The 18,341-nt window shown below is 41.2% G+C and overlaps 1 protein-coding gene across 1 annotated transcript; it reads right to left on the bottom strand.

Annotated features, from left to right (window-relative positions):
* Positions 1-745: 745 nt before the first annotated feature.
* MED4 (mediator complex subunit 4) lies at positions 746-18,075 on the bottom strand. The gene is made up of 7 exons (XM_002720721.6): positions 17,922-18,075; positions 11,830-11,896; positions 8,208-8,378; positions 6,442-6,499; positions 4,722-4,808; positions 3,088-3,219; positions 746-1,428 (listed from the first exon to the last, which is right to left on the bottom strand). The coding sequence occupies exons 1-7, from the start codon at positions 18,044-18,046 to the stop codon at positions 1,256-1,258; spliced, it is 813 nt and encodes a 270-aa protein (XP_002720767.1). The 5' UTR covers positions 18,047-18,075; the 3' UTR covers positions 746-1,255.
* Positions 18,076-18,341: the final 266 nt, after the last annotated feature.

Here is an 18,341-nt window from a genome sequence, read left to right on the forward strand (position 1 = left end):
CAGCCACAGAATGGGACAGTAGCCATTACAGTAAATCATCCACACAGAAAAATATTTGCAGTACTATAAAAACAAGGCAAATTTTAAAGTTAGATGTAGTATTCCATTCTCAAATGTAAGCCTAGAGAGAAAGACATTTAAACATTACATGTCTTTAATTCTAAATGGCAGAATTGAGATGATTAATTTCTTCTTTAAATCTATTTTCCAATTTTTCTAGAGATAAAAAAATATTCCAAAGGTAGGGGGGAAGCTGAGGCCTATTCAAGGTTACAGAGATCACAAATAATTAAAACATAAAGCAGGGGGACAGGGCCAGGCCAAAGCCAAGAGCCACTTCCAGGTCTCCCACATGTGTCTAGAGGCCCAAGCACTTGGGCGATCCTTTGTTGCCCTGCCTTTCCCGAGGAACATCAGCAGGGAGCTGGATCAGAGGTGGAGCAGCCAGGATTCAAAGTGGCATCCATATGGGATGCCGGTGCCACAGGCAGCAGCTCTACTTGCTCTACCACAGCAATGGCCCCCAATTTTTCCAGTTATTAAAGAGACATTTTACTTCTAAGAAGAGGAGCATGGGCCTCTGGGAAGCCTACTATTTGTGATTACCAGCAGTTAGATATATTCAAGCTATGGACAGTATCACTCTGGAATTCCACTTAGATTTGAAAAATGCAACCGGGGTAGCAGAAATGCTTTTCTACCTACACTGAAGATACATTTAAATTTTTTAGAAAGTCATACGAAGTACAAACAAAAGTAAATTTATTTACAAATATTACAATAATTACAAACAGTACAAACTGAGACCATGTCTCCTGTTCACAGAACAAATGCCGAAACTTCATTTTCAAATGAGAATTTTTACTTTGAAATAAGATACACATTCAGTAATCTGCTGCCTTTGTAAATGCTTTTCTAATTGCAGGAAGCCTAAGTGCTATGTAAATGGATGATGTCCCTCAAATGCAGAACCTTCTGTACAAATACAGCACAAACAGATCAGAATGGCGTAAACAGCACTGATACTGAATAATCTTACTAATCCTCAAATATCTGCATAGTGGATTAGAACTAAAACCATGGTTTTTGGCTTTGAAGACAATCCACTCAGTTTTTACTGGGCTGGACAATTTCACCATAACAACATTTACCTGGTTCTTCCTTACAAATCTGCAATTTACATTTCTCTGCTATTGTTTAAGAAACAGAATTCTACAGGATTCAATTCTGTATGCTGTCTTCCATTTTTCTTTTTTCAGTCAGAGTCACTACTACTGCTTGAAGAGTCCGTTGACATGACCTCTACATCATCCTCATTTTCTTTATTATGCCCAGGAGGTTCCAACAGAAAGTCATTACTGTGATTTGGTGGCAACATATTCATTGACATATCATTTGACTGCCACGGGTATTGTGGAGCAAGAACATCTGGAGAAAGAACAAAGCAGATATAAAAATAGTCCTATTCGTAATCAATCAGCCTGTCAGCTACTTTTCCCTTTATGCAAACAATCTGAAGTACTTTTTTTAGGCTAGAAATAAAAAATCCACATATGGTCAAATTAGTGATTAAATTTATGACTAGCAAGGAAAAATGTGATGTTTTAGTAGGGACATTTTCTTTTAAAATTATAGTCTTCTACAAGAATCAATAGTGAGCTGACAATTTTTGTTTTACAAGATGTTTACAATTACAAATGAAATGTTTTCTCTATGTATATTATATATGCCCATATAATTATATATATTATATATAATTATATATTACCACACATATTATTCAATATATTATAAATAGATAATATCTGTACTACATGAAATATCATAGATGTGAACAATTTGTTAGAGCGAAACGGCTATTTTAAATCATTCTGACCAAAGAGAAGTTGATTGGCAATATATGTATAAGAAACATCTTATGAAGTGCCCATGTCACATTAAGAGCATATATTGTTTTTGAAGAAAAAGAACAGAGCACATGAACAGGTATAACTTAAGGCTAAAAGAAGTAAAATTTGAGAAGAGCCAGAAGAGAGTATTACAGTATTAACTACACAGGTATGCCAATTAGCTTCCAATCTACTCTTCCTCCTGCACTCTGAAACCATTTCTTTGCCAGCAGATGGCACTACTGACACCCTGAGAGGAACAGCCTTCCTGGGTGGGTTGTTTTGCCTTTATTCCCACTGTGCCTGGCTGGTGTACAGGACCAAGTACAAGACCATCCCTATGGGTGGTTTCTCAGTAGGTTTCTCCAAAATCCCAAATGGTGGCTTCCCAGGATGTCTCCCCGGAACCCCAGTGGGTAATTTCCTGCATGCCAGCTCTGGCCTCTGACTACCAGGAGTAGGCCAGGGCTACACTTCAGCCTCTCCAGGGAGAGAGCTCTGTGATGATAATGGGATGGGGGTGGAGAGAACATTCCTCCAGTCTGCCCCTTCTTAGGATACCCTGTTTTGTTTCTAGATGGAGTAGCTGCTTCCCATATCTATTATTCCTGAATGTAAGCTTTCCTTGTTTAAATGACTGGTGTGGTTTCTGTCTCCTGACTAGCACCCAAGTATTAGCCAGTACAATCACAGAAAGACGAAGCGATATCCCAGAAAACAAGTATAGGCAGCGAGGTCGCCAATTTGTGCTCTAGGCAGCTAACAAAACTGATGCATACAAATCATATTCAGTAACATAATAGACCTTCTCAGAAAGGATGATTTTTTCTCTTTATGTCTTTTTGCTTTCCAAAAGTTTCAATACATCAAAACAAGTCAACAAAATATGTATTTATTCTCTTTACATAGCATGTTTCACTACTGCAAAAAGGCTGTTTACAACAATAAAAATAGAGGAAATACCCATGCCTGAGGAGGATGGCAGAACACTAACAGAGAGAAAGGCAGCTCATTCTAATTTCATAACCACCATCTACAGGTTTCTAGCAAAGAGCAGGAGACACTGGCAGAGTACCTTGCTATTAAACTGACACAGGTCTGGAATGTCACAAATTTTTATTTAACAGTTAGCCATCCCATCATTGTTACCTCACAAAAACCTGGATCTGCTGGAAAACATTCTTCCAGTTAACAGTACCTGGCAGTCTGCCCGCTGCAAGTGCATCCCCTGGTAAGTGACCATTCACACCATTAGCAGAAGGATTGTTCATCTGACCTAATAATCCGCTTCTCATCTCCAAATCAGTTGGGTATGGTCTCCGTGGGTCCCCTAAAACAGTAAAGCTGCTTTTAAAACACACACACACACACACTCTCACAAAAGCATTAACATCTTTGAAATGTTAATTTTCCTCAGTACACACTGAAAAATTTCAGCTACATTTTCAAATCTGGAATATGCAGATAATCAACTGTTATCGGCTGCATCATACATTATTTTTAAAAACGTGTCTATGGGGGTTGTCGTTTAGCTTACTGATTAGGATGCCAGTTAAGAGACCACATCCTTTATCACAACACCTGGGTTTGATACACCAGTTCCAGCTCCCGACTCTAATTTCCTATTAATAAAAACCCTGGGAGGAAGCAGCATTGGCTCAAGTAATTGGACTCCTGCCACACATGTGGGAACCCTGGATTGAATTCCTAGTTTCCATCTTTGGCCAGGCCCAGTCTGGCAGTTGTGGGCATTTGGGGAGTGAGCCAGAAGATGGGAGTGCTCTCTTGTTTTATGTGTATATGTCTCTGCCTCTCAAATGAAAAAATCTGTGAAAAGAATATGTATTTTTTTCTTTTCTGAATCTCCTGTATATGTAAAATAAAGAGACAAATTTGTCATTTTAACAAACATTCCAATTTCCAATTTAAGAAAATCATAACCTCAATTCTTCTAAATTAACTGCATTTTCTAATAAGAAAAATAATGAGGGGCAGGCACTTTGGCACAGTGGGTTAAGCCACGTTTAGAACACTGGCATCCCGTTATCAGAGCACTGGTTCAAGTTCCAGCTTTTCTGCTTCTGATCCAGCTCCCTGCTAATGCACCCGGAAGGCAATAGATGATGGCTCAAATACTTGAGTCCCTGTAACCCACAAGGGAGATTCTTGGCTGGCCAAGCCTTGGCTGTTTGCGGGCATTTAGGGAATGATCCAGCAGATGGAAGAGTCTCTCTGTGTCACTGTCTTTCAAATAAATATTAAAAAAAAAAAAAAAAAAACAATTATATATGTGTGTATAAATATATATAAATACATAAATACACACACTGAGGGAGAACAGATGACATGAGACAGAAATAACTAGAATATCTGTAGGACTATCTAAATTAAACCCTTTTCTAACCAACCTGTTATGATCCTGCTATTTAAAGACTAATTCCTATAACTTATTAGTGGGCTATTGGGGCAGGTAATGTTTATTCACAGCAGAAAAGCATGCTAAACAGCCATACTGGGATCAAATTTCTGGTAATGTTTCTCACCAACTTCAGATTTATTCACCCCCAAAGCTGCAGTTACCCTAGTACTCTTAGCATGGTAAAATACCACCTTCAGGAGTTACTCTGGTTGAGGTAATTATCTTCCATTCCTCCAAAAAGGCTGCTGCTATACTTTAGGTCTCCTGTCTGATATGTTATCCACTGTTGATGTGAAAACATGTAACAGACGTTTCTCAGAATAAGCGTGTTCTATACCTAAATGTATTCTTTTTATATAGTCAGCTAATGATGTTTGAAATCACATAGAAATAGTACAAAAAAGTATTTTTACCTGGAACCCAAGTCAGTGGGGCACACACAGCATTACTTGCACTAATCCTATGTGCATACTTGATTATTTCTTCAGAGGAAATAGCACCTGAGAGAGTTCAGGGGACAGGGTAACATTATAGTAAGTTTGGAACTGCATAAACACGGTTACACATCACACTTGATTTTAAATTATCTGGAAGTATCAGAAAGTTATTTGAAAATAATCCCAGTTATCCACCTTCCATAACAACACATATATATTTCGCATATATAAAGCTAAATTTTTTATTTCCAAACTATAGAAGATGCTTGTTCCAAAAAATCATCTGGCATAAAGAAACAAATTTGAGAGAACAGCATGTTAATACTCAATAGTCCATGATTAACTACCACCAGATACTACTCTTCTAAAATCAACAGTGAATGCAAATAAAATAGTGAAACAGTACTTTATCTTGCAACAATATCCAAGCTATGAAATTGGAGCAGAAGGTTCACACCACTCTGCCTAATTAACTTGACCTAAGGTTCTATTGGGGTGGGGAACTTTTTTTCTGCCAAGGGCCTTTTGGATATTTACACAAAATTATCTACTTAAAAATTAGCCTGCCATAGATATATTGAATTTGAGTCCCATCTGCAGCTGTCTTGTTAGGGCCAGAACAAATCATTTCCTGCTGAATGTATCCCACTCCAAACAGATCCAAACAGAAAGACATCTACAATGTGTTCCTTAGGGGGAGGCAGAATAAGCTGCTAAACAGCATGGTTTTTTTTGGAAAATATAGGCACATGTGTATTCATATTTTTATTATATACATACTCACAGATCTAGAAAAAAAACCTAGGACACACTAACCAAACACTAAGAATAGTTATCTCTGAGAAATGAGGCTCACTATAAACTTTAGACACTGCTTTAATGTAACAAGGTAACATGTTTCTGTATGTAGAACTTTTGAAGACTCAACAAAAACATGGTCCAGATTTCAGATGGCCATACCATCACATTTCATAGAGATCTGTTTCCTGCTACAGAAGCCTAGCCCATCTCTGAGAAGATATTCACTGCTCTTCATATGTAATCATGTAAACACAGGTTCCCAAAGGAACAGGAAAAGAAAAGTTAGACAAATCCAAAATGACTAAATGTAAATCATATCTACAAATTACTAGAGACAAGTAACCAGTTAATTACAATTCCTATTTCCAGTATGCAAACTAAATGAAGCAGCAAGATCCATAATTGAAGCCCTTTAAAGGGGGAGAGCTGTGCAGGAAGGCAGGCTGGGGTTCTGCCTGCTAAAGGTGCCTGCACCCAGAAGCTCCATCCAGCTTTGATTCCATCATGCTCAACCAAGTGTAGAACAAGTGTAGCTGTCCAAAGGACATTCTCTTTCATTCTGTCCTAGACTTCAAGATCCAGTTGAAATCCCACTTGCTTCCAGCTCACACTTCTCCCTTCTCTGAACAGCTTTACAAACCCACTGTCTTTACTGCACACTCAAGTAGAGAGCTGAAGTTGCCCTCTGTTACTGCTTCTGATAATCTGGAAAAAGCATGTAACACTTCCGCCTCCCTAACAATGCCCATCACGAGGCTAGAACATAATACTCTTTACAATGAAAATTTATTAGGATCTTTCAACAGCAGCAAATGATTACCAGGAACATTCTTTTCAGATGCTTCAGACCAGAACTTGGGTTTTTCAGGTCATCCAGTCTTCCCACAGTACTAACCTTTTCTTGCTTTTTCTATTGACTTGAGTTTTTCTTTTGCTTGGTAAACAGCTGTTGCCTAATTAAAACAACATTAAACAAAGAAATACAGTTTATTTTCAACTTTATCAAGCAATTTTTGGCATAATTCACAGCATGACTTATCTCAAAGGAATAATGTGCAAGCTCAGAACCCCCATAATTTATCTGCAAAGTTACAAACTATTGTTACAGTGTTCTGAAACACTCGATGTATTTCATGAAAGAAACAGACTCACCAACTAGTCTGTCATTCACCCACAATTGTTAGAAACACAGTTTTAACTGGATCCTTTACTTTAGATCCAGACTACTTACCACCCCCAAAACATCCTATTCTTGCATCTAGCTCAAGAATAAAATACCTTAAAGCTCCCTGTTAGAAAAAAGGAGTAAGATACATTCCTGGATTGAAATTCACTTATATATCACCTCAGTACTTAATGACTGTTACCATGAAAACATTCCTCTGACCTGCCACAGCACACTAAAGGGTAAAATAAAGTGACCTTGTAGAGGTGTATCCTCAACTACAGCAAGGTGGTTAAAAGTATGGCAACAGAAGATCTAGGTTTGAGAGCCATCTCTCTGTTTTTAGCCTCCTTGGGAGTTAGTTATTTAAAGCACTGATTTCTTCACCTGAATAATGGCACTTTATAAACTGTCTGAAGACAGAAATAATGCATATAAAAAACAAGTGCAAAGATCAGGGTCTAGGGCCCAAATGCTTAATCAGCACCAGTTGCCGCTGTCCAAACCATAAAATTCACTCTCAGGATTCTCATGTTCAGTCTTTAATTCAATAATTCTGGAAATCTTAAGAATATAACCCAAAATGCAGAAGAAGAAAAAATGGTTCCTCAAGGACGTTCAGTAACCCATTATTTGTAACACTTGAAAAATCAAACAAACAAGATAAAGCTACACAGAAAATGCTCATGTTTTAATAAAGAGTAGTACTATAATAACAATAAGGTACAAAATGAGTACACTGAGATTCAAAGGAAATAAACCAAACTGTGAAGACTAGCATGCTTGGGGCAGTGGGACTAGAGGCAATTTTTTCCAAATTGATTTTGATAAGTAAATACTACTTTCAAAAGGAAAAACATATCTTAATAAAAATATCTTTTTTCAGAAGCATTTACTTGGGGTTGTTTCTTCAGGAGGGTGGTTCATTTCCCCTGAGCGGCTCAGGCTTCTGATTACTAGAAGCCACTCACACATTTTCCAGAGGTCCATCAGGGTCAAGGACCTGTCCATCAGGGACAAGGAGTGGACTAGCAGCATCCGGTCTATACAGGAATCGAGCTCAGCCACTGCTGCAGTACCACCGCACGATAATCACACTCGTCAGTACAGCGAAAACAGCAGCCCACAACAAAGGCAAAACCAGAGTTCTCAGCATAGACCTAAACCCCACACAGATTAGGATGGAAGGCTAAATATACTCTACTTTAATCAATTTATAAAATCATTATTATTTTTACTGATTTCAAAAGTTTAAAAGCCAAGGTTTTACATTATTGCTTAAAACATTAGTGAGGTTCAAAAATAATGAAGACTATCTAAAAATATGCCAGAAAAGTGGGGGAAGGAAGGTGACAAGGGCCTATACCTTACTGACAGAATATTATTTTTCATCTTGGAAGGTTTTTCTACTCTTCAAAATACTGATAATAGACCCACTTTGCAGAAACACAAACAACATCCTTTTTCACCTTAACAACCAACTTCTGACATCTTACCAGTATTTGTTCAGCTTCCTTTAGTTGTTTTTGTAGCTGCTGAATATCACTATCTCTCTTCTCTACTTCTTTCTCTAAAACCTGCATTTCATGATGGATCTTGCCTTGATTAAGTGCCAGTTTCATCAGTTCTTGAAATTCTCCATCTCTGTGAATTAATAACTCCAGAACCTGTCAAATAATTCACCGCATCAGACAATGGAAAACTGAAAAGCTACATTCCAATGAAATAAAAAATTCATACCTGAATTGGCTAGGCTATAAAACATAACACCTTCAAATTATTACTCTTAATAAAAATAGCCTACCTGTGATTATTTTCAGAAACAGATTAGTATTAAGATTTTCTACTTTTTCTGTTCTCTTTCATAAAAAAGCAAATCCTTCAGAACTAGCAACAGAGGGCTGGTGCTGTGGTGCAGCAGGTTAAAGCCTTGGCCTGAAGTGCTAGTATCCCACATGGGCGCCAGTTCTAGTCCCAGCTGCTCCTCTTCCGATTCAGCTCTCTGCTATGGCCTGAGAAAGCAGCAGAAGATGGCCCAAGTCCTTGGGTCCCTGCACCCGCATGGGAGACCCGGAAGAAGCTCCTGGCTCCTGGCTTCGGATCAGTGCAGCTATCTGGGGAGTGAACCAGCGGATGGAAGACCTCTTTCTCTGTCTCTACCTCTCTCTGTAACTCTGTTTTTCAAATAAATAAAATAAATATTAAAAAAAGGGCACTTCCAAGTTTTTGAAAAAATGAAATTAAAAGTTAAGTTTAGGGGCAGGCATTACAGCACAGCAAATTAAACCACCACCTGAGACACTACCTTCCCGAATGATGTTTGGTTGAATCCCAGCTACTTCATGCTTTTGATCCTGCTTCTGCTAATGCAACTAGGAGCGGGGAAATGATAGCCCAAGTATTCAAGTTCCTGCTACCCTTGTGGGAGAGGAGACCCACATGGAGTCTGGCTCCTGACTTCTCCCTGACCAAGCCCTGGTTGTTATAGGCATTTGCAGAGTGAACCAGCAGATCGGAAGAGCTCTCTCTCTCTGTCAATCTGCCCTTTGAATAAATAAGTCAGTGCCAAAAATTTTTTAAATTCAAATACTTTTACTTTTTTTTTTTATTTATTTGACAGGAATAGTTATAGACATTGAGAGAGAAAGACAGAGAGAAAGGTCTTCCTTCCGTTGGTTCACTCCCCAAATGGCCTCCACGGCCTGCGCTGCGCCAATCTGAAGCCAAGAGCCAGGGGCTTCTTCCTGGTCTCCCATGCAGGTGCAGGGGCCCAAGCACTTGGGCCACAGCAGAGAGCTGAACTGAAGAGGAGCAGCCGGGACTAGAACCTGGTGCCCATATGGGATGCCGGTGCCGCAGGCAGAAGATTAACCAAGTGAGCCATGGTGCCGGCCCCGAAATTCACATACTTTTTCTTAATACATATTTTCCATGAAATTTCTGAAAACTCTACATGTACATGGATTTAAAATTTTATGCTACAAAATAAGCTTATTTAAATTCACTTTCCACTAACTTTTCAGTTTATTCATACCCTTTACTGTGCTAAGCGCTTTAGAAAGGAATTGGCTATCGAAGCTCAAAGTCAATTTAAAACCAATTTTTAAATATATGTTTAGTACCAAAAAATAACGGTTTGCATCTTCAATTTTTGCCATGAAGCCCCTCTTACTTTTATAGGACTTCACCTGACACAAAGACAAAACTGACCTACAGCCTCTGACCAAGCTTTCAGAGTACCTTAAATTACAAAAAAAGGCTTTTTCTGTTAAAAAAAAAAAAGTGTACATTCTATTTGTTTAATAGACCCACAATCCTCATTCTTCCCAAGTCATGGGGAAGAGAAAGCTATGTTTATGTTTACTCTTTTATAAAACCTGTGTTTTCAAATGTTATTTACCATAGCCAAGTAGTACACATTAGTTCCAAGACAGCTTTCAAGAAATTTATACCATCTGACCTCATTTGTGTACACCAAGAGTAAGACTGTCTTTTGATTTTATTGCTCGGTAGGAGAAAGTTCCTCAACTACTGTCAGACCCAGGTTCTGGTTCTACCCATCCAGTAACCCCCAGCTCACTTGTTCATTCTGAACCTCAATCTTGCAGGAGCTTAAACAGAAAACTACTAAGACCCTTTCTAGAAAATTCTAAAATTTTATATAAAATTATGAATACTCAAAGCAGTGGCTTTTAAGGTTTATGTGGGCACACCCCTTTCTAATATTTTAAGTTTCAATGAAAATTATACAGGAATCCACAATACTAAGTATAAGACACAATTCACAGAATTACTGATCCTCTAAACAAATAAAAAAAAAGGTTGGTACTGATTAAGTTATTGCTTGCTGACTCTCTTGTGCTTGGCTCTGAGAAAGCGATTAATAGGTGTCCAGGAAATAACGTCAAGCTTTGCATTCCCTTCTTGTACATTTTGTGTAAATTCCTACTTAGAGCCAGAGATATTTATTTATATTAATGTATAAATAGGAGTCTTAGATTTTTAGTCTAACACATTTATCCTTAGCCTCTTTCTTTTCCTTAAAAAACAAAACAAAGCAAAACAAAACAAAACAAAAACACCTAATACTGAGTCCTTAAAGTTAGTGGCTCTTCCCAAGTTTGGCCTTATCTAAACCCCACAGAGTCCCTAATAGCTTCCTACTGAATTCCTGAATTTTCTCTTTTATGGAAACACAGCATGAGATAAAGCCAGAATAACAATGAGAGGATGAGGAGATCCTGTATCATCTTCTATTTTTTTAAAAAAGAATAATCCTCCCTACTCATTTCCTCTCAAAATTTTCTTTCAATTTATGATTAAAAGAATACAGAATGTAGATTTTATCTTCTGAATTCTTTAAAAATTTCTGAATCAGAAAAAAGGGGGGGGTTCATTATAGAAAATCAGAAAGCATAAAGAAACTTAAAAACTACCTGCAAATTCAACACCCATAAGAAAGCAGCTGCATACTCTTATTTCCATTCATCCCCAAGTTGCAGTAGGGGAACCAAGCCTTCAGTAAAGGACTAAGCTTATAAGAATATGATTCTAATACCTTTTTAATCTCCATCTAACAAGTATTTTTGGGTTAATTCAAAACAGAAAAGTAAATAAATAAATGTGTGGCTGTAACTAAAACTATAAGGAAAAATAATAACATACTGTCAAACTTTGGGCAATTTTTTTTAAGGATTTTTTTTTTTCTAATTTGAAAAGGAGAGAGAGTGAGAGAGAGAGAGAGATCTTCTATCAACTGGTCATTCTCCAAATGCCAGCAACAGCCAGAAATCAGGGAACTCGACCTAGGTCTCCCACAGGTGGTAAGGATCCAAGTACTGTAGCTGCCTGCAGCCCAGGGTTCACATTACAGAGAAGTGGAAACTCAGCCCTGATATGGGAAGCAGGTGTCCCAAAAAAAAGCATCTTAACCGTTGTGGCAAATGCTCATCTCCAACTGTTTTCTTCTTTAAGCATTGTTAAGTAAATTATGCAAAGAAAGTACAAATTTAAAAGTTTCAATTAATATCTTCCTCTTTTCACACAATGTAATAAAATAGCAAATTTACAGAAATTGTAGTTTTCTGTATTATGTTTTAAATTAAGAGAAACACTTACCTGGTTTTCCTCTCCAGGTTGTAACAACTTTTGGTTTCTTGAAATTGCCAGCATTTCTATAAGTTCCCTAAAAGAAAAACCAAGGAAAGAGTCTCTGCAAAGTGAATATAACAGGAGCTCTCATTGCTCTGTACCCACTGACTAGCCTGGGTTCCCGGCACGCAGAGCAGCTGAGCACTCAGCTGCTGTCCTCCTCAGTCCCCACCACGGGGCCTCAGCTCTCACGGGCTTCACAGCACTCTCACCAAGGCTCAGCTGTGTTTGTTAGCTAACTTATTTATGCAAGTTCTACCTATGGCTGTAATGACATAAGTATCTATTACGTAAGTTCCAGTGAACTATGATGGCAAACAGAGTTCTATCAACACCTTAGCCGAACACTTGGAAAGACACAACACAGGTTTGCAAAGGACAGCTGTCAAGAAAGCAGGAAAAGACTCAGCAAGAGTCTGCCCTAAGAGTGCTCGATGAAAGGCTGAGATCTCACTTAACTCTGTCAAAACCAAACTAGAGACTGCCATCAAGGCACTGGGTGATACACGCAAGACAAATTCCTGTATCAAGTCTGCAGGCCAACCCAGTCTTTGTAAAGCACAGTTTTTTCAGAAGACAGGTGTGCCCACTGCTTCATACACACCCATGGCTGCAGTAGAGACTATATCACTCAAAAACCGAAATTATTTTACCTTTACAGAAAGAATTTCTTGATTCCTGTCCTAGCTGAAAAAGACTAGTAAGTGAACCCAAGTTTCAAGGTAAAATAAGACAATTAAGGAGCACACATAATCATTTTTTTAAAGATTTATTTATTTATTTGAAAGTCAGAGTTAGAGAGAGAGGAGAGGCAGAGAGGTCTTCCATCCACTGGTTCACTACCCAGATGGCCACAACAGCCGGAGCTGCACTGATCCGAAACCAGCAACCAAGAGCTTCTTCGAGGTCTCCCACGCGGGTGCAGGGGCCCAAGGACTTGGGTCATCTTCTGCTTTCCCAGACCATAGCAGAGAGCTGGATCGGAAGTGGAGCAGCTGGGTTTCAAACTAGCGCCCATATGGGATGCCGGCACTTCAGGCCAGGGCGTTAACCCACTGCACCACAGTGCCGGCCCCATAATCATTTTTAATGACTGCCCACTGTAATTTAATTTTTAAGCAAACATCTATCAGCTGAGAGGGATTCCTACACAAATTAAAACTCATTCTTTCTAGAATGCCCATTTAATAGATATGCCAATTTTTCCTATATGAAAATCCGCATCAGGGGTAAGCATTTGATGCAGTGGTTAAAACACCCACATTCCAAATGGGAGTGCCTGGGTCCAAGTCCCAGCTCCACTCCTGATTCCGGGTTCCTGCTAATGAGCACCCCGGGAGGCAACAGTCAAGTGCTGGAGCCCCTGCTACCCACATAGCAGACACAAACTGAAATCCAGGCTCCTGGCTTTGGCCAGCCCCAGCCGTTGCAGACTCTTGGGAGTAAACCAGCAGACATGAGATCTCTGTCTCTCTGACTTTCAAATTAGTAAAATAAGTAATTTTATTTTCCAAGTAATAGCCTAGCATCAATCTGTCAACAGAAACAGGAAAACTATAATGAGAAATCAAAATCTTTCTGGCACTCCTGGAGAAAGGACAACAGAACTAGATTCTTTTAGAGTGGGGGTGGAGAACTTTTTTTTCTGCCTAGGGCCATTTGGATATTTATAACCCATTTGCGGGCCATACAAAACTATCAACTTAAAAATTATCCTGTTATAGATTTACTGAATTGTGATTCCCACCTGTGGTCGCCTCGGCAGGACCAGCTCAAATAATTTCACAGGCCTTATACAGCCCATGGGTCAGACACTTCCCACCTCTGTTGTAGAAGAAGCAAAAGCAGACTATGTACCTCAATGATCACATACAACTGGAAAGCTGAAGGAATTGCAGAAACATGGAGGTTCTTAAAGAAATTTAAATTATGGTTCATGGGTAAACATATTTCATCAAACAAGAAATGCCATACTCAGTAATGAAGGAAAAATCCAAACATAGAGAGCTATAAATTTGTCAAATGTACATGTAAGAGAATTTATTTTAGTCTAAACCTAACACAACTGATAAATACATTTAATTGTGCTATCTCAAGAAGAGTACATGAATATCAACTGTATGAAACCCCACAGGTAACAAGAAAATTAGGAAAATGCACTGCAGATCCACAGCTTAGCACCCAAATGATCCACAAGCAAGATCTCAGGACTACTGGATTATCCAACATCCGAAGAAATTCTCAGACTGCTATCCTGAATAAGAAGGCCCAGAAAAACAGATTCTAAACTTGGTAAATATGAAATATACAAGGGTACTTTAAAAAGGTCATGGAAAATAGAATTTAAAAATTTTATTTTTATTATTGAAATCCATGCAGTTTTTCATAATACACATTTTCCATGTACTTTCTGGAAGACCCTTCATGTACTAGAGTCACTCAGAAAAACAGAAAAATCATGCTTCATAAACTAAAGCTCAGAAAAGGAACTGAGCTAATGGGTTCACAGGTAGAAGGTAAAGAAGTTAATAGTTCACTGAACATACCAGGATAAAAATGTGAAATTCTAGGACTAAGACCAACTCATAACAAGACAGCAGCCACTGCTCCAAAAGGGTTGTCACTTCACCAAGACAACATATTTACAGAAAAATTAGGGCTACCATTATACTACATGAATAGGCAATAGGAACAAACTCTAAGGAACACTTTAACACTCACCTAATCTCATTCTCAACAGCACCAGCAAGATTCCTCAGATTTATCACAAGCCAACCCAGAATTAGCCTTCAGCAGAGAATTCTTTCAGAAGAAATCCCTCAAGTGACTATTTCAAGCAGAACAACATCTACAATTCAAGGAACTGGAAAAACTAGCTGGCAACAAACAAGCGTACTCTCCCTCTAGTCATTCCTGAGCTGTTCCGAAGCGAGGATTTGATTCTGAACTGCACGGTTACCTCTTTTCTGAGACTGATCCTCACTGAACAATGACTCTAAAAGCTCAGGTTAGGCTGCGCACACCAAGTTTCTCAAATGAAAACTGGGCCTCTAGAAAAGCAGTGGCTTGGGGAGGGGGGGGGAAGGCGCCACCTACAGTGCCGGCATCCCATATGGAGTCCCGGCTGCTCCTCTTCTGATCCAGCTCTCTGCTGTGGCCTGGAAAGCAGTAGAAGATGGTGAGGTGCTTGAGCACCCACACCCGAGTGGGAGACCAGGAAGAAGCTCCCGGCTTCAGATCAGCGCAGTTCCAGCCACTGCAGCCAATTGGGGAGTGAACCAGCGAATGGGAGATTCTCTCTGTGTGTAACTCTTCCAAATAAAATAAATTTTTAATAATTAGCCGGCGCCGTGGCTCAATAGGCTAATCCTCCGCCTTGCGGCGCCGGCACACCGGGTTCTAGTCCCGGTTGGGGCGCCGGATTCTGTCCCGGTTGCCCCTCTTCCAGGCCAGCTCTCTGCTATGGCCAGGGAGTGCAGTGGAGGATGGCCCAGGTGCTTGGGCCCTGCACCCCATGGGAGACCAGGAAAAGCACCTGGCTCCTGGCTCCTGCCAGGATCAGCGCGGTGCGCCGGCTGCAGCGGCGGCCATTGGAGGGTGAACCAACGGCAAAGGAAGACCTTTCTCTCTCTGTCTCTCTCTCACTGTCCACTCTGCCTGTCAAAAAAAAAAAAAATAAAAAATAAAAAAAAAAATAAAAATAAAAAAAAAACAGCAGTGGCTAGGCAGCTTTTATGTTGGTAACTTGGAGCTGAGCAACTACAAACAGTGAGAACTCAACAGGAACTAAATGAGCATTCAGTTAGCTGTCTCACAGATGATGTCACACAGAACAGACACGTGAATAATTTAACTGAAACATCATACTAAATACCTTGCTAGTGTGTTTTTTTTGTTAACTAAGAAATAATGTGGATGTTGATGTTAAGAGGATTGGCTAATGAGGGAACTGACAAGTTTTCCACCATAAACTACTAAACCAGCGAAGATGGACATGCTCCGTCTGTAAACACTTGGAGGCAAAGCCTGGACAGCTGCCTGGTGCCTGTGAGTTTGTTTCCTGTACTGAGCAATGGCTGACCGAAAATTCCAGGTGCCCTGTTTGTGATCCTACTACAATGTAAACAGTGGATGAAGCTTATAAGCCATTTACCTTCTGTTGTCTGCGTGTTTTTAGGTTTTCATTACATCACTAAATGTTGTACTTAACATTGGTAAGTAATGGTACAGCAAGGGCTAAATTCACAGCAAAGACAAAGTACTGATCTTGAGTGTAAGCAGATCGGCATTTGCTGTCACAGAATGCTGGCTACGGAAATGGTGACATTTGAGACAGATGCTGAAAGACAACTCAATCATTCAGCCAGCTAGAGATAGAGTAGGAATGGCACTGACGAAGTACAGCTGGCGGTGACATGGGAAGTAGTCAGGCATCCCTCAAATGCACGGTGAGGTGACTGTACTTACACAAACCCAGACAGGAGCGGCCACCTGCTGTGGCCTGACGCAATCAACAGTTCCCAGCAAAAACAAGGTATAGGAGGCTGCTCCCAGCAGAATGTGGCACTTTGCTTAACAGTTAAATTTTAAGTAATAGGAGGAATAAACTCTAAATAACAATGAAAAGTATTGCACAGTAAATACATAAATCAGTAACAGTCATTTATTATCAAGAATTATGGACGGGGGCTGGCATCATGGCATAGCCAGTGAAGCCACCACTGGCATCCCATATGAGCTCCGGGTTCAAGTCCCAGATACCCCTCCTATCTAGTTTCCTGCTAATGTGCCGAGAGAGCAGCGAAAGACAGCCCAAGTACTGTGTTCCTGCCACCCAGGCAGGAGACCCCGGCAGAGTTCCAGGCTCCATGCTTTGGCCTGGCCTAGCCCTGGTCTTTGCAGCCATCTGGGGAGTGAACCAGTGGATGGAAAAGCTCGCTCCCGTTCTCTCCCTCTCTCTGTAACTCTGCCTTTCAAATAAGTAACCTTAAAGAAAAGGAATGAGGGGCTGTGTGTAACTGTATGTGCTACACTTTCACGCCCCCGGCAGCAGGTGGGCCCATTCACACCAGCGTCACCACAAACACGAGCACAGAGGGCAACAAGGCCACGAGGCTGCAGGCATTTTTCAGCTCCATTATAATCCTAAGGGACCACCACAGCATAATCATATATCTGGTCTTTCCTTGACAGAAACCCGACACTGGGCCTGACTCTGCTTATACGGGCTATCGAGTATTTTTTAAGAAGAATGATGCGAGATGCTTTTTAAAATAACGATGGTGCTCAGCAGTATAAAATGACAAAGTATATCAAGTACAAAAGAAAGTAGAAACTTTTGGCAGGCTGCAAAAACAACACAACTTAGATCCAGGTTAACCACAGAAGACAGGAAGGCCCCGACTTGAAAGACGACCGTGAAAACTGAGAGCCTGCAGAACAAGATCCCATCCCGTCTCCCATGCTGCTCTGCGGCCATCCCCAGCACCTTACAACTCCGCCAGGGCCTGGGGCCTCCGACTTCCAAGGTTTGCACACACTATGTCACCTCCCTGCCACCTGCTGAGTCCGATGAATTCATTCTTTCCAACCAAAGCCTGCCCTGACTACACTCCCGGGCCCGCAACGCACTGCTCGGACAAGAACGAGCCCCGCACCAGCACTGTTTACCCACCTGTCTCTCCCTGACCCCGGGCTCCTCCGCGTCGGCACCCAGCCTCCCCTTCACGACAGTCTCCTAGTGCTTGGCGCCCAAGGGGCAGCCCATTAGTGCCAGTCTCCCAACGCGAGACCTCTTAAGGTTCGCTCTGGCTCTTGCCGTCTTGGACTTCCAGGGTGGCTGTCATGACTAAAATTCTCTCTGACGGCAAAGAAAAAAGTGTTGCCCAGAGTCCCAGAGATCTGCAGACCCCATATCCTTAACACTCAAGCACCGGGGACTCCCAAGCTCAGGCCTCCCCGCCGAGACCCAGGAATGAGCGCAGAGGGCCGGCGGCGGCGGGCTCCGGGGCCAGTCCCCCAGCCCAGCCCCAGCCAGGCTCTCAGGCCGGCGCCATTACCTCGACAAGACCTCCAGATCTTCAAGCGCAGATAACAACCGCTCTCTCGTGCTGTTACCGCCTGCCGCTCCAGAGCTGCCTCCCAGCCGTTCCTTCTCCTTCTCACCACTCGAAGACGCCGCCATGCTCCCCAGGGCCAGGAACCAGCGCAGGCGCACCTCCGCGCTAGTGGGAGAAGAGGCGGGCTCGGGAAGCGGAAGGAAGGGTCACCGAGACGTAGGGAAGAGCGGTACCGCCAGAGCGCCGCCTAGGCGACTGGAGGCGCACTATGGGCGTTAGCGCCATCTGCTGGACCAGCCGGGCTTCTCCATTACATACCCAGGGAGCGCCCAAGGAGTGAGACTGGAGGGGGCGATTCAGTCCGATTCTTCTGGGCCTTCTGGTTTTTCAAGCAGCAATGGAAGGCTTCTCCCAAACGGT

Source organism: Oryctolagus cuniculus, chromosome 9 (assembly GCF_051225735.1).
Source record: "Oryctolagus cuniculus isolate XC-2025 breed Fujian yellow rabbit chromosome 9, ASM5122573v1, whole genome shotgun sequence".
Classification (NCBI taxonomy): Eukaryota; Metazoa; Chordata; class Mammalia; order Lagomorpha; family Leporidae; genus Oryctolagus; species Oryctolagus cuniculus.